The sequence below is a fragment of the Neovison vison genome, chromosome 6 (genome assembly GCF_020171115.1).
Source record: "Neovison vison isolate M4711 chromosome 6, ASM_NN_V1, whole genome shotgun sequence".
NCBI classification, from domain to species: domain Eukaryota; kingdom Metazoa; phylum Chordata; class Mammalia; order Carnivora; family Mustelidae; genus Neogale; species Neogale vison.
Genome location: NC_058096.1, coordinates 122,478,546 through 122,496,191, shown reverse-complemented (window position 1 = coordinate 122,496,191; position 17,646 = coordinate 122,478,546). Strand labels below are relative to the sequence as shown.

Below are 17,646 nucleotides of genomic sequence, written 5' to 3'. Positions count from 1 at the left end.
CCCCCCACATTGCATCTCCACTTTCTCACATCAGGGAGATCATATGATAGTTGTCTTTCTCCGATTGACTTATTTCGCTAAGCATAATACCCTCTAGTTTAACCCATGTCCTCACAAACGGCAAGATTTCATTTCTTTTAATGACTGCATAGTATTCCATAATATATATATATATATATATATATATATATATATATATATATACATTCCTTATCCATTCATCTGTTGATGGACATCTAGGTTCTTTCCATAGTTTGGCTATTGTGGACATTGTAGAAGCCTAACATCTTAAAGTCCTGGCTTTACCCTGGGAGAACATCCATGTTTGAGACCCCGCATTTGAGGAGAAGTAACTGCAAGTTTCTCTCCTGGAATAAAGGCACCCTGCACCCACACTGCCTCTATCATTGTTTCTATTGATCCCGACCCCTCTCTTCCTATACATGTGACTTCTGCTTACCTTAGCTTCTTCTCTAATTCTGGTCCTTTGGTTTTCCCTCTCCTAAGGCATCCAGCTCACTCCTTGCTTCATCCTTGCAGCTTTCTTTCTCCTACTCTCTCATTGTTCAAACATAACTTGGTATATAAACACATTCTTGTGGATAGCCCCTGGAGCCAGTCCCTCTCAGTAAGCTTGACCAGTGAGCCAATCTCTATTCTTGGTACTGATTCCTTCTGCTAAGACATCTCTGCCTCTGAGAGCCCAGTAAATAGGCTACACAGAAGCCTGATTTCTTCTACTGTGGCCTCCCTTGGCTTAATAGAAGCCTCTCCCTCGTCCCCTGCCAAAAAAAAAAAAAAAAAAAAAAGAGAGAGAGAGAGAAAGAAAGAAAAGAAAAGAAGAAGAAGCCTCTCTCTCAAGCTATGCTTAAGGCTCAGATCCTGTTTGGAGCCAACAACAGCACCACAAATCACATGCTCTGGGACCTTCTGCCATGGTTTCCTCTGCCCTGGCTCCTACAGTCTACAAATGAATAAGGCCTTGCCATCCCTGCAGCTTCATCATGACTCATCTTTCTGTTGTTTCTCAACTACTGCCCAAACCTTCCCAGCTCCCACCAACTTCAGAAATATTTCAGCTCCAGCTGCCTCAGGAAGCCAGGGCTTGCCTCTCTGTATCCCTGTTCTATGGCTTGACCAGAGATAGTATAGACCCTGAAGCAAAGTTACTTTTTGGGTGTCAAAAGGTAGCAATCTCCACGTTATCAAATATAACTCACATTTGCTGGGAATGTCAAACAGGCTCAAGTGGGATAAAACTTGGACAGACTCAAAGAGGGTTGAATATGACCTGCAATGCAGCAACTCCTTTCCTAATGTCCCAGGAACCGGGTATGTGCCCACAAACTGCAGCTAAACTAATAGGTCAACTGGTATTATTTTCCTATAATTTGAGATTAACTATCAAAATGAGTCCCACAAATGTCTTTAAAACAGACCACTCAGCTCTAAGCTTTCCCCCACAAAGTCTGTTTTTCAACTTCCTGGAAACTTAGAAGTCCCCGTGCAGGGAAGAAAGTCCTGACCTCTCAGGAACTGATTCTAACCCTGATTCCTCAGGTCATGAAGAGATACCAAAGGTTTTCTACTAGGTGATACATTCTGAAAGCCCTGTTTCTTCCACTGTGACCTCAGTGGAAAAAACAAACAAGCAAAACTGGAGGTAGGCAGCGGTTATATTTGTTCAAAGGGGGCGTATCTGGAGCCTGATCTAGAGATGATAGTGGATAGAGAAATTATTACAAGGGAAACTTCAGGACCTCGGGCCTGGCTATACATGGGCTGAGGAAGCAGGGTGTTGCACAGATGACTGTACATTCAAAGCTTCAGCCTGGGTACCACACCCACATGCAGAACCAAGGGCCAGGTTGGCTTTCTTCTTCTAGATCAGTCATTGTCATCCCACCCTCTGGGAAGGGAAGACAGCTTAGTCCAGGCATTTGGCCAAAAGCACTGGTTCTAAGCTGCTAAGGCCCTAAGCCTGGGGCTTCTATGGCCTCATATCTTGGATTTCAAGCTCCTCTGGCAGCAGAGCCCTGGGGACATGCTGACATATAAATGAAGATGACAGTAATTATAAACATTTTATAATCAATCTTCCTGGCTGATTAAAAACTTGTGGTCATTTCTAGATGCACATACGAAACCCCCCCCTGCCCGAGACCCCATCCTCTGGATTGCCGCTCTACTTGTAATGTTGGTCATTTTGTGTGGGATGGTGTTGGTGTTCTTTCTATCACTAAGGAAAAGGAAGAAGAAGCAGCCTGGCCCCTCTCACGAATGTGGTGAGTCAGTGCTTGTCCCCTCTGCAGACCGCCATTTTGTACCTACCTCCGGTCAGCTGCCTTCTAGAGCTCATTGGCTGAGCTCAGATTAGCAAAGAGTCAGCAAGTGGTTGGAGGAAAAGGCTTTCCCTCAGGGTTTGGAGCCCATATAGATGGGACTCAACATTGTTCTGGATTTCTGGGAAAGGTAGTATTTCTAAGCTAAGGTCTACAAATGTACTTTTAGTTTCCAGACAAAAATGATTATTCCTTGCTTTAGCTACCTCACTTCATGAAGTTACTAAATTCAATGAAGGAAAATCGTGAAAACATTTCTAAATGTTAATGGCTATGGACCTGGCAGTGTTCAAGCAGGGAAGCTTGGGGAGGCAGGGGAGGGGGAGGATTAGATGAACAAAGACTTCCTTTCTCATTTCTAAAATCTGGGTTTCTGAGAAAAAAAGAGTGGGATGAATTGTTCCCCACTGACATTTTAAAAATAATAATTAACTTTTATTGATTACCAAATATTACATACCCATTACCAAATATGCTGAAAAAAAAAATCTATAGTTTCAATAGTAAGAAAGAAATGGTTATACAGACAACATTTTGATGTATATCTTCCAGGATTTTCTGGAATCTATGTTATTTTCCATAAGTGGAGTTATATTATAAGGACTATTTTTCACAGTTTATATACTATCACATGTACTGTTTTCTAAGTTATTTGTACTAAGTACAAATAATAGTAAGAAAATAGTAAGACAATAGTAAGTGGACAATAGTAAGAAAATTGTCAGTGCCATCAATTATCATTCTATAGCATCATTTTAAATGGATGTGAGATATTCCATTTTGTGGATATACCTCAGTTTATTTAACCAACTTCACATTGTAGGACACTTGGGTTGTTCCCATAGTTTTGCTATTGTAAATAGCACTGCCCTGAGCAGCACTGCCTTGAGGCAGACTTATCACTGACTCTCATAAAAGTGGTACTGTGCTCAACGGGGGACAAGAGGGTCCCTGACTTTATAATAATTTTATGCCTCTTTGTGGTTTGGGCTGGTCTGGGCAAAGTCGCAAGGTAAGGTAACGCCTGTAGTAGAAGTTTGGTTGGTGCTAATAATTAAGGTGGTCATCTTACTCACTTTGGTAAAAAGCACCAGATGAGTAATGCTTCTGATCAGTGTACTGATTTTAAGATCCACTAGAAAATAGATGGACGGCATTAGCAGTCATTCATTTCATCTTGCTATATTTTAAAAACAAGAAACTGGGGTGAGATTATCCAGTTTCAAGAAATGAATACAAAGCTTCTGGTAGAGTCATATTCAAACTGCCAAAATATGGGGTGTGCTGATATAATAATAAATTTCTATGATACAAAAGTGTAAAATTCAGAGCATAGGGCCAGATGTACAGATTATGTTTACTGAAGCTTTGATTTTTTTTTAAGGTGAGAATTTCGAGCTGTTTCTTTCAGTCTCATTGCCATTTAGAATTAGTTAACTGCACAGAAGCACCTTCAGCTTGGAAATAAGCTGTTCCCTAATCTGCTTTCACAATGGAACGATTAGCTTACAAATGAAACAGAATAAGGGATGGAGAGAGAGGCCCCCCAGAGGCAATCAGAAAAATTCAGGATAGAGAGTTACAGAAGATGTGTGTGTACCCAGGAAAGAAGCTGAAAAGGGGCCCAAGAAGCTGTGTGTATGCATAGGAAATGGTCAAACTGAGTTAGGAGTGGTAAAAGGCAGACTCTAACAAGACAGTATAGCATAAGACCTCCTCTCCCCAAGAATGTGATAAAGAATATTGCTAGGAAAGTTTGGTCAGAGAGTCTCTTATGCTAATGAGTTTGGTCAAAGAGAAGAATCTGGATATCCCTGGAGGAGGAAGATGTACCAAGTGAGACTGCCATGTAGATATGTTTGTAAATATGAATTCTGTAATTCAGCAATGTCAGCACTTGCTTTGTGGATACCTCTGGCATTTTCTCTATGAGGTACTGCATAATGTGCACACCAAGATATCCACCTCCTGTTCACAGACCCTAGTATATGCTATCTCACATGGTGAGAGGGACTTTGCGTATGTGCTTAGGGAACTGATTTTAAGATGATGAGATTATCCTGGATCACCCAGGTGGGTCCCATCTAATCACAGGAGTCAGAGAACCTTCCCCAGGCTGGGTTAGAGAGAAGACATGGAAGGAGGAGAGATCCAAATCTTGAGGCAGACTTATCTCACAACTGCTGGCTTCAAAGATGGAAGAAGGGCCAATGGGACAAGGAATGTGGGTGGCCTCTAGAATCTGCGACTGGCCCTCCCCTGAGGAAATGTGGATCTCAATCATACAACCACAAGGAACTAAATTCTGCTTTAAAACAGACATGGAAGCAGTCATGATCCATCCACAGAGACACAAGCTTACTGATAAGCAGTAGGAATTTCTCCAAAAATGGAGCTTTCCCCCAGCCCAATATTAACCTGGTTCTCAGAGGAGAGAGCCCTCAAACTAACTTGGCATCAAAAGTCCTTTCCAGTGTTTGTTCAGTAATTACAGTTTTTCAATGCCCTAAGCATCTACATTTACTCCGGTCAGGCTGTTAAATGAATAAAAGGGAAATGCCACAGTTATTCTAGCTGGTTTCTAATCTCTCTTCTCTTTTTTGATTTGTCAAATAGGGCAAATTAGGCATGAGAAATTATAACCTTGAGTTACAGTCTTTTCCCAATCAGAAGTTACCCTATCAGCTTACCCATCAGGGAGAGAGACTAAAATAGCTCCTCCTGAGATTTTACTTCCTCATTTGGGTCTTGTGTGACTGAAATCTGTATGTAATAGAGCCCTAGCAACAAACAGTTTTTACAGTTTGCTGCCCTCCACCAAACCTGGAAGAGTCTCAGCTTTTTCAGGAATGGTTTCTTAAAGGGCAAGTGTTTTTTTCTGAAATAAGTAATTTTAACCACTATTTAGACAGAGACTTTAACAGGACTTAAAAACTGGAAGTCGATTATATCATCATATCTGGCCTTTAAAATGTTAAATTTGTAATCAAATCCACAAGTTTAGAATCTACCTTTTTTTTTTTTTAAGATTTTATTTATTTATTTGACAGAGATCACAAGTAGGCAGAGAGGCAGGCAGAGAGAGAAAGAGGAGGAAGCAAGCTCTCTGCAGAGCAGAGAGCCCGATGCGGGGCTTGATCCCAGAACCCTGGGATCATGACCTGAGCCCATTTAACCCACTGAGCCACCCAGGCGCCCCTAGAATCTACCTTTTTATTGTTTGCCTTCATTTTAAAATAGAAGCTTTTTTTTTTGAAATGATGATGATTTTGTCATAGTATGAAAAGACAATTTAAATATTATATATTGGTCTACAGACATCTGAAATACTATATTCAGTTATAAGTATTTTTAGTTTTATTTTCTTTTTTCAGTGAAGTAAACCTTTTTTAAGAGAAAGTTTGAAAAAAAATAGAACCTAACCAGATTTATAAAGTGTCCAGAAGCTCAGTTATTAAGAAATAGTTGAAGTAACTGAGAATGCATAACCAGAAAAGAAGTCTTGGGAGGAGAAAGTGTTCCCTTCAAATATCTGAAGAGCTGCTATAGGATACAAAGATCATACTTAACTGTGGCTCTAAAGGGCATCTCAATGCATGAACGTTATGAGAAGATGTAAAGGAAAAGACTGAGTTTTGCAATGGTTAAGGCTCTTTTAAAATTACATAGAAGACAAAATCTTCTTCTTCTCACGAAGGATTACCTGCTACAGGAATGTCCCTCCTATTGTAAACAACTAGAAATCAGGCAAAATATGAAACAACTGTTTTCAGACATTGGACAATAAGTTGTAGAAAACTGTAGTCCTTGAAAGAAGGAAAAAGATGAGATGAGCCTCTGATTGCCCCCAACTTACTGCCTGGAATCAGTTTCCAGACTGCCCTAAATGTAGGCGGGGAGCCCTGATACCAAAACTGGAAAAACACATTACAAGAAAAGAATGCTATACATATATCTTGTGAAAATAGATGGCAAAATCCTAACAAAATTACCAACTACAAGCTAGCAATCTATTGAAAGTATAACATATCATGATCAAGTGGGGTTTATTCCAGGAATATAAGCTAGGTTCAATATACAAAAGTCAAACAATAAAATTCACCATATTGGCAAACCAAAAAGCAAAAATATGTAATCACAACAGCGGATACAAAAAAAGCATTTGGCAAAATTAATACCTATTCATAATTTTAAAAAAGAAAGAAAAACTCTCATAAAAGTTGGACTATAGAGGAATTTCCTCAACTAACAAAGGAAATATCCCCAAATCCTTCAGTTAGCACCATATTTAATGATAAAAGAATAACTGCTTTCCCCATAAGATCAAGAATGAGGCAAGGATAGCACTCTCACAACATTTCTTCAGCATTGTACTGGAGGTTCTAGGCAGGGAAGCCGTCCAGGAAAAAAACTAAAAGGCATGCATAGTGGAAGGGAAGAAGTAAAACTTTTTTTTGCCCACAGATAACATGACCATGTTTGTAGTAAAGCCTAAGGCATCCAAAAAAACTATTAGAACTAACTGTGTGGGTGCCTGGGTGTCTCAGTCTATTAAGAATTTGCCTTCAGCTCAGGTCATGACCTGGGATGAAGTCCCACATCAGGCTCCCTGCTCAGTAAGGAGCCTGCTTCTCCCTCTCCCTTTGCCTGCCATTCTCGCTGCTTATGCTCTCTCTCTCTGTATCAAATAAATAAATAAATCTGTTTTAAAAAAAAAGAACAAACTGCATGTAGCTAAGTCTCCAGGTACAATTGTGGTCAATACACAAAATCAAAATCAGTTATATTTCATGAAAAAAATTGCCATTCTTTCTTTGAAAGAATGGGATCAAAACGCAATAAAAACATACAGGTCCCAAGACATAAAAGCAGTGCATTTGCAAAAACAATTCGCATATCTGAAGTAAATGGCTAGGAAAGTCAAAAATATATTCAGCCTGCTTCCTAAAAAAATAGTTGCAAATTAAAAAAATACAAAAACAAAATCAGTTATATTTCTGTATACTCACCACAAACAGTTTGGACACTGAAAAAAGTTTAAATACCGTTTATAGTAGAATCAAATAATATTAAAACCTTGGAAGTAAGTTTTTAAAAAACAAGTTAAATACCTATACACTAAAAACTAAAAGACATTACTGTTGACAGAAATTAAAGTAGGCCTAAATATATGGAGAAGTATGCCATATTCACGGATCAGAGGAGTAGAATTTTCCTTTAAAGATTTTATTTATTTATTTGACAGACAGAGATCACAAGTAGGCAGAGAGGCAGGTAGAGAGAGAGGGGGAAGCAGGATCCCCACCAAGCAGAGAGCCCCATGCAGAGTTCGATCCCAGGACCCTGGGATCATGACCTAAGGCAAAGGCAGAGGCTTTAACCCACTGAGCCACCTAGGGCCCCCAGAGGAGTAGATATTAAGATATCAGTTCAGTCCAGGGACACCTGGGTGTCTGAGTCGGTTAAACATCTGCCTTCGGCTCAAGTCATTATCTCAGGGTCCTGGAATCAAGCCCCAAGCTCTGAGTCTGGCTCTTAGGCTCCCTGCTCTGCCAGAGTTGCTTCTTCCTCTCCCTCCGCCCCTTCCCCCCGCTTCTGCTCTCTTTCTTTTTCTGTCAAATAAATAAATGAAATCTCTTTAGAAAATGATATCAATTCAGCCCAACCTGATCTATGGATTCAGTGAGATACCAATCAGAACCCTGGCAATCTCTTCAGTGTAAATTAAAAAGCTAATTCTAAAAGTTATATGGAAATGCAAAAGACATAAAATTGCCAAATAATTCTGAAAAACAAGAACAGACACAGACAACTTATACCACTAACTTCAAGATTTATTAAATACCCACCACCAGGCTCAACCAACCTCCCCCCCTCCCCAAAACCCTCAGATTGCATGGAGCCCTGGGCGTGGTGCATAAACAATGAATTTGGGAACACTGAAAAGAAATTTAAAAAGTAAATAAAAATTTAAAAATAAAATATTTATTAAATAGCTACATAACCGAGATAGTGTGATATTGGTGAAAGCACAGACATATCAACCAAGGGAACTAGATGGAAAATCAAAAGGAAACTCACATGGTGAGCTGATATGGACAAAGGAGCCAAGGTAATTCCGTGGAGAAAAGGCTAGTCTTTTCAACAATGGTTTTGGGACAATTAGATATGCACATGGAAAAATATGAACCTCGACTCACAAAAAACAACTTGAAGTGGATGTCAGACCTAAAATTAAGAGCTAAAATTAAAAGACTTAAAAAAAAATTTGGAGAAAATCTTTGTGATCTTAGGTTGGGCAGATCTTAGGACACAATAAACATAAAGCATAGCATAAAAAGTAAAAATTGATAAACTCAACTTCATTTAAATTGAAAACGTTTGCCCTTTGACTTTGTTAAGAAAATTAAAAGTCAAGCCAGCCACAAACTAGGAGAAAATGTTTGCAAAATATATATCTCAATAGGACTTATATCCATAAGATGTAATTATATATTACTACCCAGTAAACAAGACAATCCATTTAACAAAAGGCTGGGAGCAAAAGACTTGAACACATACTTCATAGAGTAAAATATACAAATGGCCAATAAGTACAGTCACACAGTCACAATATCATTAGTCATTAGGGAAATACAAGTTAAAGCTATAATGACAGACCACTACACTCCCACTAACATGACTAAAATTAAAAGGACTGGTAAATATCAAGTGCTGGAGAGGATGTGACACAATTGAAACTCTCACACACTGCTACACAACCCAGCAATCTCAGATATTCGCTCATGAGAAATAAAAACATATGTCCTCACAAAGACACACACCAATGTTCATAGCAGCTTTCTTCATAATATTGAAAGCCTGGCATTCTAAATTTTCATCCGTTGGTGAAAGGATAAACAAACGGTAGTATATTCTTATAAGGAAATTCTGCCGAGCTCTAGAAAGACTACTAGTAACATGCAACAAGATAATGAATTTCAAAAGCAGTATGCTACCTCCGTACTGTCTTCAAGAGTGGCTGTACTAGCTTGCATTCCCCCCAACGGTGTTAAGAGGGTTCCCCTTTCTCTACATCCTCGTCAACATCTGTTGTTTCCTGTATTGTTAATTTTAGCCATTCTGCCCTGTGGGAGGTGCTATCTCATTGTGGTTTTGATTTGTATTTCCCTGATGATGAGTGATATTGAGCACTTTTTCATGTGTCTGTTGGTCATTTGTATGTCTTCTTTGGAGAAATGTCTGTTCATATCTTCTGCCCATTTCTTGACTGGATTATTTGTCTTTTGGGTGTTGAGTTTGTTAAGCTCTTTATCAATCTTGGATTCTAGCCCTTTGGAGTTACTTAGCTTAGAAGAGGACAACCAATCAAAGTGATTTTTTTGGTAAACATTAAGTCAAGAATTACATTGTGATATCAAATACCAAATGTAAAGTTAATAACTGCATTTCCCTGAAGAATATAACAGGAAATGGTGCGTTTTCTGAGCATTTTGTCTAAATTTTTAATATAGTTGTTTCTTGTTTTGTGTTACCAATAGGTTTTAAACTTGTATAAATCAGATAATATTTAGAATTTTCTAAAACACTTCATTAAAGTATCTCTATGGTAAAAAAAAAAAAAAAGGCAGCATACTAGGAGAAAGACACCAGGCACAAAAGGACAACACGACCATACATATGTGATCATTTAGAATTATAAAATTCTAAAAAATGCAAAACTACTGTGACATTAACCAGATCAGTAGTTATCAGGGGATGGGATCAGTATCTTTCCCAGAGATCCGAAAGATACTGACTGAAAGGGAGCAGGAGAGAACTTTAGGGGCTTATAGAAATATTCTATATCTTGGTGATGGTGGTAGTTACATGAGGGTATACATTTGCTAAACTCACCAAAATCTATACAGAAAATTATTGTGTATTAATTATACCTCAATAAAGCTGATTATTTTTAAGCACACACATGTGCACACACCTGAAAACTGCCAAAGTGTTCAAAACCATCAAGAGTGTTGTTTCCTTCCCTAAAGTCCTGCATGGACACCCAGGTTAACAACCCTTGCTGCAAGGCTCTGAGTTGGACAAAACCATCATCACAACAGTCAAACAAAAGAATTTAAACCCCAAGCTGCTTCAGTAGTAAGTCCATAGCAATAGCAACTCAGGCTTTGGGAAGTCTAGCTAGTTAGAGATTTCCCACTTGGGCCCATCCATGCCACCCCGTGTTATACTGGTAGTGCCAGCGGACTCACCCATTTAGGCATCAACATTTCCAAGATTTACTTTTCTTCCTCCTTACTTTCAGAAAAGGACTGAAAACTTTTCCAATCACTAAATGATAGCTAAAACTAAGTGTGTTACACCTCCCAGCAGTATTTTTATTTTAGTAAAGAATAGAGCTGTAAGTGAAAAGCCTATTTCCACAGTGAATAAAGGAAGGCATTTGCTTTTTGGATGCAAAAAGCCTCAGTTGCATCAGATAGCATCTGTTTCACATGTAAGGACACAATGATTTCTCTGTGAGTCCTAGGATTTTGAATTCTCTTCAAACTTCCCCTCTTTTACTATCTATAGGCAGTACATTTTCTGAAGTTGTTTTGGTCTCTTTCAGAAACCAACAAAGTGGGGAGAAAAGAGAGCGAACAGACCAAGGAAAGGTGAGTCCTGACCTTACAACACTGCTGAAATAGGTACCATCTCCAGAGGATCTTTAACTTGACCATCAGTTAAGTCTGAGGCATGCTGACACCTCACAAACATGAACTAATGGGGAAGGAAAGGAAAGCTAGGATCTGGAAGGAAATGTTCTAGCCATAAATGGATGTCAGGATGTCCAATACACAAGGCTCAAGTGGCACGGCAAGCTGAATCAAGGAAAATTAAAAATTTAATACCAAATGGGTCTGTGTTGTGTGCATGAGCTGTATACTATTCACCATGGTAACCCCAGTACCTATCCTGGTGCTTGGACTCATGGGAATCTTACCTGTGTGGAATGAACAAGTAAATAAGTGAGGAGTGATAACATGTTCCCTTTAGCTTCAGTGTCTTTGCATCTGCTGCATCCTCAGCTTAGAATGTTCTTTGGCCACTTCTTTACCTTGTTCTTCAGATCTTGGTTCAAACTGCACATCTAAAAAAACAACAACAACAAAAAAAACAACCCTTTCTTAAACTAGAATATGTTAGCCTGTCATTGTGTCATATGGATTCCTCTGCTTTTTCTCCATAACATGAGGTAATACTTATATTTTTGCATAATTACAGTTACACAAAAGTTTATCCATTAAACTCTATGAACTATACCAAACTTTATAGAGAGTAGAGGTCATATCAGTTAAGCTTATGGTTGTGCTGCCAGCACCTAGAAACAGTGCCTGTCATATAGTAGGAGCTTAATAAATTTTCTTCTACTGTGAAATTATAGCAGCAGATATTTTTTAATCCATAGAAAGTAGTCTTTTTATAATACTAACAATTTTCTGTAGGTTTAATTTCATGGCATCTCCTGGTTTACAGATAACAGGACTTATTCAGAAAATTTGCACTGTAGTGGTTTGATAAATATATAACATGTTGAAAAGAGTTTCATGGAAACATAAGTGCTATTCATCAAGGTTTAGCTTCTCTTACATTTGCTTTCAGCTGAGCAATAGTATAAGTTGTTTGATTTTTATTTATTTTTCATTTATTTACTTACTTTGTAGATTCTTTACCTAATCAAATCCAAATAAGCAATCCTAAATATGGCACAGGGGAAATATGTAATCCTTTTCTTTATATTCTCTTTTGTCCACTACTAGGGGCTCTAGAAGACAAAATGTGATGAGGTGCTTTTCTTTAAGAGTTCAAGTTTTAGTTGTTGTTTTTTTTTTAATATTTTATTTATTTATTTGACACACACAGAGAGAGATCATAAGTAGGCAGAGAGGCAGGCAGAGAGAGCGGGGGGAAGCAGGCTCCCTGCCAAGCAGAGAGCCCGATGAGGGGCTCAATCCCAGGACCCTGAGATCATGACCTGAGCCGAAGGCAGAGGCTTAACCCACTGAACCACCCAGGTGCCCCAAGTTTTAGTTGTTTTTAAATTCAATTTATTCAGACTAAAAACAAAAAAAGTTCATCCATTCTCCCACCCATCACCTCCCACTTCTGGCAACCACCAATCTCCTCTGCGTGTCTATGAAGTGGGTTTTTATTATTTATTTTTAGATTCCACATGTAAGAGAGATCACACTGTGTTTGTCTCTCTCTGTCTGACTTATTTCCCTTATCACAATGTTTTCAAAGTCCATCCATGATGTCACAAATGGTGAAATCTCATTCATTTTCATGGCTGAATCATATTCCATTATATGTATATGCCACAATTTTTTTATCCATTCATCTATCAATGGACACTTAGGCTGTTTCCATACCTTGGCTATTGTAATAAATATTTGTTAAAAGAATGAATGTATACATGAAGCAATACATAAAAATTCCTGGCAATCAGTCCTTTCACAACATGATGAAATCAGATTACCTGCACCTCCATCCTCCCTGAGGAATATCAGGGCTCTGGACACACAGCCATAGGGTCAGGCAAACTAAAGTCAAGAACTTGGTCACAAAGATACAGTCACAACCCCAGGGTTAACAGCGCCAGAGTGCCCAGTGCCTACCTGAATACGCACGCTGCTGAATCTAGGAATCCTGGATGGTGAGCGCAGGTGCTGAGATCTTGCCTATCCTCCTAGACTCAGTTCAGATATGGTCCAGAAAAGCCTGCAGGGAGAAGCCAGCAAGTAATCAACATACGGCAGGGGCAGATCCAGATGAAAATAAAGGGTAGTTAATTGAAAGAAGCATGAACAGCACATCTCTACCTTTCTCTTCAACAGTTTGTTTCTCCTGGTTGCTACTTCAATGGCTCCTGTATTCTGCCCTTTCACTGAAATCTAGAAAAAGGAAGTGGCTCTATTATGAAATCTCACCCAATTCCTTTTCTGTTATTGTTTTTCCAGAATACAATACCATGTACCTGAAAGATCTGATGAGGCCCAGTGTGTTAACATTTCGAAGACAACCTCAGGCGACCAAAGTACTACACATTTTTAATTAAAGTCTGACCATCCGTTGTTTATATGCCTTCACTTTCAAATTTTGGCTTGCCTTTTTTCTTGTCCATTACTATTATTATTACCATTAAAAATAGCTGGGGCTCCAGGACTCTCTCTAAAGGAGAGAGACTCCCTATAATGCCAGTTCTGCTTCCTATGCCAGGAGCAGATTTTAACTGCTTCTTTTCATTTCAGAGCACACTTGTGGCCCAACCTCACCTGACTGGCTCCTGGCTCAGGACAAATGTTTAAGACTAACACCTCCTGTTTCAGATTCAGCCTTCTTTTCTTAATTTTATAAATTGTGTTTTATGTAGAACTCTCAATTACTAGAATAATGGCTTTTAAATGTGCTTAATTCTAAAACAGCACCTCATTCCATCTTGTATATTTGTGAGTGACTACCTCTTCAGTCTGGGTGGGAGTTATGTATGTTATGGCTTTACAGTGTTGCTAGTAATATTTTGAAACATAAAGAGATGTGTACCTTAATCATGTGTACTTTAATTACTGTGCCTTGAGAAAAGTCTACCCAGCGCTCTGTGAGGATCAGTAGGAAAACGGTGTTTTAGTGGGCTGATAACAATGAGCAGACCAATTCAAAATTTGGAAAATTAGGAACTATGGAGATAGAACCTGCTCTGAATCCTGGAGCCACTTCTATCTGGGCTGCTGCTAATCTGAGGAGGATCCAGCTGCCCAGCAAGCTACTGCTAAGTCTTAGCAGAGAGCTAAAGCAGGAAAACACAATGCACTGTGAACCCTACTTGAAAGAAATGACTGAGATGATGGCTCAGGGCAACTGTTCAAGAGCCAATTGATAGATCACAATACTCAAAAGAGAGAAAGGGAAAAAAAAAAAAAGGAAAGGAAAGGAAAGCTCTTAACCAACAGAGATGCACATGAATGTCCTATCTGTGTAGCCCCAGCAAGCAACAAGAGAACAGACTGTCCAAAAGGACTTAAGACCATCCCTGGTGTTTGGTGAGAAGTTTGGATAATTTTCCATTATTGTGGTGTTCCATCTGGCTAGCGGCGGAGCCAGGGAGGAGGAGCTATCTTCTTGATATGAGATAAATGGAAGGAGGTTTAGGACTCTTCCAACTCATGGCTGAGAGAGAAGGAGCTGGAATGGAATTAGGAGGACCAAAATGCAAATCATCCAGAGGCCAACATAGTTGGCAGGTGTCCTAGGAAGGGATCAACTGGCCCACAGTAGGCCTCGCAAATTTGTGTCTGAGGACTGTCTCTGTCATTCTCAACGATGGGAAAACTGGGTGGACAAGAGGACTATGTTAGCCCAGTAGAAATGAGTTGGGTAAGTGTGGCTCTAGGCAGCATCACTAACAGATGGAGCAATCTCAGTCCAAACCCAGAAAGAACTTTGGGAGGCCCAACCCACAGAAATATTTCTTCTTATTCTACATAAAGGAACCTAGAAGATTGTAGACAGCTGTGCTAGCCATGCTTGCCTTTTAATATTACCATTTGTGTGTTGTGCCTTGCCTCTGCTTTCATTAGGCTCTAAGCATCTTGTTGGTTCCTAACATGTTTCATACAGTGAGTTCTAAATAAATTTTTCTTAAATTGATTTAGAAGTCTCCATTTTCTGCTTTTACTTCAACGGAACTACTCAACTCTTATAGTCTGATATTACCTCCTCTGTCCTCCTAATGTACTTCCTCCCTCTTAACTTCTCCATGGAAGCCTCATTATCTGGTCACCCTGGCAAGAGGCCTCTGGCTCATCCCAAACCCTCTCCTCTTCCCTTTTCCCTTACCTATTACGTAAGAAAGAGGGGCTTATATGATTCTAAATGTTTATCTTAGTTATGAGACATAAAAAATCAAACAAAGGAGGTTCTTTCTGGAGATAACTGGGAAATTTGGAGTTAAGAAAGCAATACTTCCTTTTCAGTTTGTAATTTTTTAAATTCTATAATTTTAAATTATGTTCTCATATGTGCATTAAACAAAAGCTTAATGTAAAATATTCCTTAAAATACTTTGATTATAAAATGAATGCATATAACTATACTGTATATTTCTAAAGTTGCCAAAAAAGTAAATCTTAAAAGTTCTAATCATAAGAAAAAAAAAGTTTGTACCTATGTGTGGTGATGGATGTTATCTAAACTTACTGTGTCAATCATTTCACAATATACACATATATCAAATTATTATGTTGTACACTTAAAATTCATACAATGTTATATGCCTATTATACCTGAACTAAAAGTAAATACATGTGTATATATATATATATATATATGCACTTAGCATATAATATGCACTTAACATATATTGCTACATGTAGCGCATATATATGGCATGTGAGAAGACCCAGGAAAATTCTAGAAAAAAGAAAACTCCAGGCTCTGAGGGCACCAAGGTATCTAATTTCTTTACCAATGAATCCTGGGCACCTAAGAGTACTTCAAAGCTATTTGTTCAAAGACTGAATGAAACAGAATGTGCTTCTGGTGAAAACATCCCTCCTTTGTATGTTAAATTCTCTAGATTTTCTAAGTTCCAAATCTGGGGAAAGAAAAGCCAAGAAAGGTTATCAAAGTTAATATTCCTATTACTCACCTTGTATCAGGGACTCTTCTAAACTGTTAAACTCATTATCCCATTTATTCCTCACAATGACCCTGTAATGCAGGTATGGGGATAATATGATCATTTCGCTGATGAGGAAACCTAGACACGGACAAGTCAAAGTGATTAATCCAAGGTCACTAACTTAGTAAGTGACAGAGCTGGGGAAAGGTTTGCAAAAGCCTCACTCTTTCTACCCCTTTGTTTCCCAGCCATAGAAGAGACAACACTTTGGCTGGTTGCAGATTAAGTGCCTACACCACATCCTGCACTGCAGTCCCCACGACCAGCCCTCTGAGGTGGTGCCTCCAGAGAATGCATCACTGAGTTTTCCAGAAGCTGTGGGTGATAAGGCACATGATATGGTCAACAGAAATGAGTTTTTGGCACATGATGTAATGAGCACTGGGTGTTGCATAAGACTGGTGAATCACTGACCTCTACCTCTGAAACTAATAATACATTATACGTTAATTAGTTGAATTTAAATTTAAAAAAGAACACAGTAAAATTTGTGTAGATGGGGAAATTTTAATCATATATCTCCCACTCTCCCCAAAGGGTTGAGAAACTAAATGGACTTCAAGACAATAAATTTAAGAAGACACTATTTGCCATGCTCAAAGTTTAAATGTGAAAGGTTTTTATATTCATCATTAAGGAAGAACTGGCACTACAACTACTGCCTCCAACTCCTCCCCCTCCACTTACTCTTTTGCAATCCACCCTCCTCCCTCTGACATTCTGAAGTCAGTTTCATCCACTCACTGTTCTCACATTTGTTAACCTGGGCTAGAAAGCAAAGAGTCATCTCTGACTACTCCCCTCCAACCGCTCCCTCAGGACCCACTGCCACCCCACTTCCCTGACACATTTGGTTATCACAAGACCAAGCAAATATTCCTCTGACTTCAGCAACTACTGTTTCTTTTGTCATGTGGGTCCTTATTTCCTCATTATAAGAGTATAAGAGCATGGCTATCGATGCCCAACAATCGATCCAATCATCAAAAGGAACAAGCAGGTAAATGTGAAGAAAAAAGGTCTCCTCACATTCCTTTTCCCAAGCCACAGAGAGGCAACTATGATCTCCAGGTTCTTATGTATCTTTCCATAGACACACTAATGCCTCTGTGTGTGTGTGTGTGTGTGTGTGTGTGTGATACATATACATACATAAAAATAGTGAACATACATAGATAAACGTGTGTGTGCATGTGCACGTGTACACATTTTCTCCCTTATTCAGGTAGGTTTGGTTTTATTCTACACCTAACTAAACAGCCTAAACATAAGACTTCTGCTAAGACAAGAGAGAAACCAGCCTTCAATATAATCCTTCATATTAAAAACATTATTGTATCAGTTTTTAGTCTCACCCATATACCAGCATTATTGTGCATCTTATAATAAAAATAAAATTCGTTGGCTTCCACCATGTCTGCCTGTTCATTCCATAAGAAAAAATACTTACAGATGTGGAGTCTTGCACTATTCTTAGACACATTTTTTTAAAGAGAGAACATGTGCAAGCAGTGGGGGGAGGGCCTGGGGGAAGGAGCAGAGGGAGAGAGCAAATCTCAAGCTGGCTCCAAACTCAGC

The 17,646-nt window shown here is 38.9% G+C and overlaps 1 protein-coding gene across 2 annotated transcripts in view; it reads left to right on the top strand.

Moving 5' to 3' along the window:
- CD86 (CD86 molecule) overlaps positions 1-15,035 on the top strand; it is a 67,087-nt gene extending 52,052 nt beyond the window's left edge. Inside the window, exons 5-7 of one of the 2 annotated variants that reach the window (XM_044252230.1) lie at positions 2,133-2,285; positions 10,957-11,002; positions 13,349-15,035. In XM_044252230.1, the coding sequence (XP_044108165.1) occupies positions 2,133-2,285; positions 10,957-11,002; positions 13,349-13,442 (293 nt within the window). In that variant the 3' untranslated portion in view covers positions 13,443-15,035. The remainder of the gene's footprint in view (positions 1-2,132; positions 2,286-10,956; positions 11,003-13,348) is intronic. The other variant, XM_044252231.1, reaches the window with a different exon arrangement.
- The last annotated feature ends 2,611 nt before the right edge of the window (positions 15,036-17,646 follow it).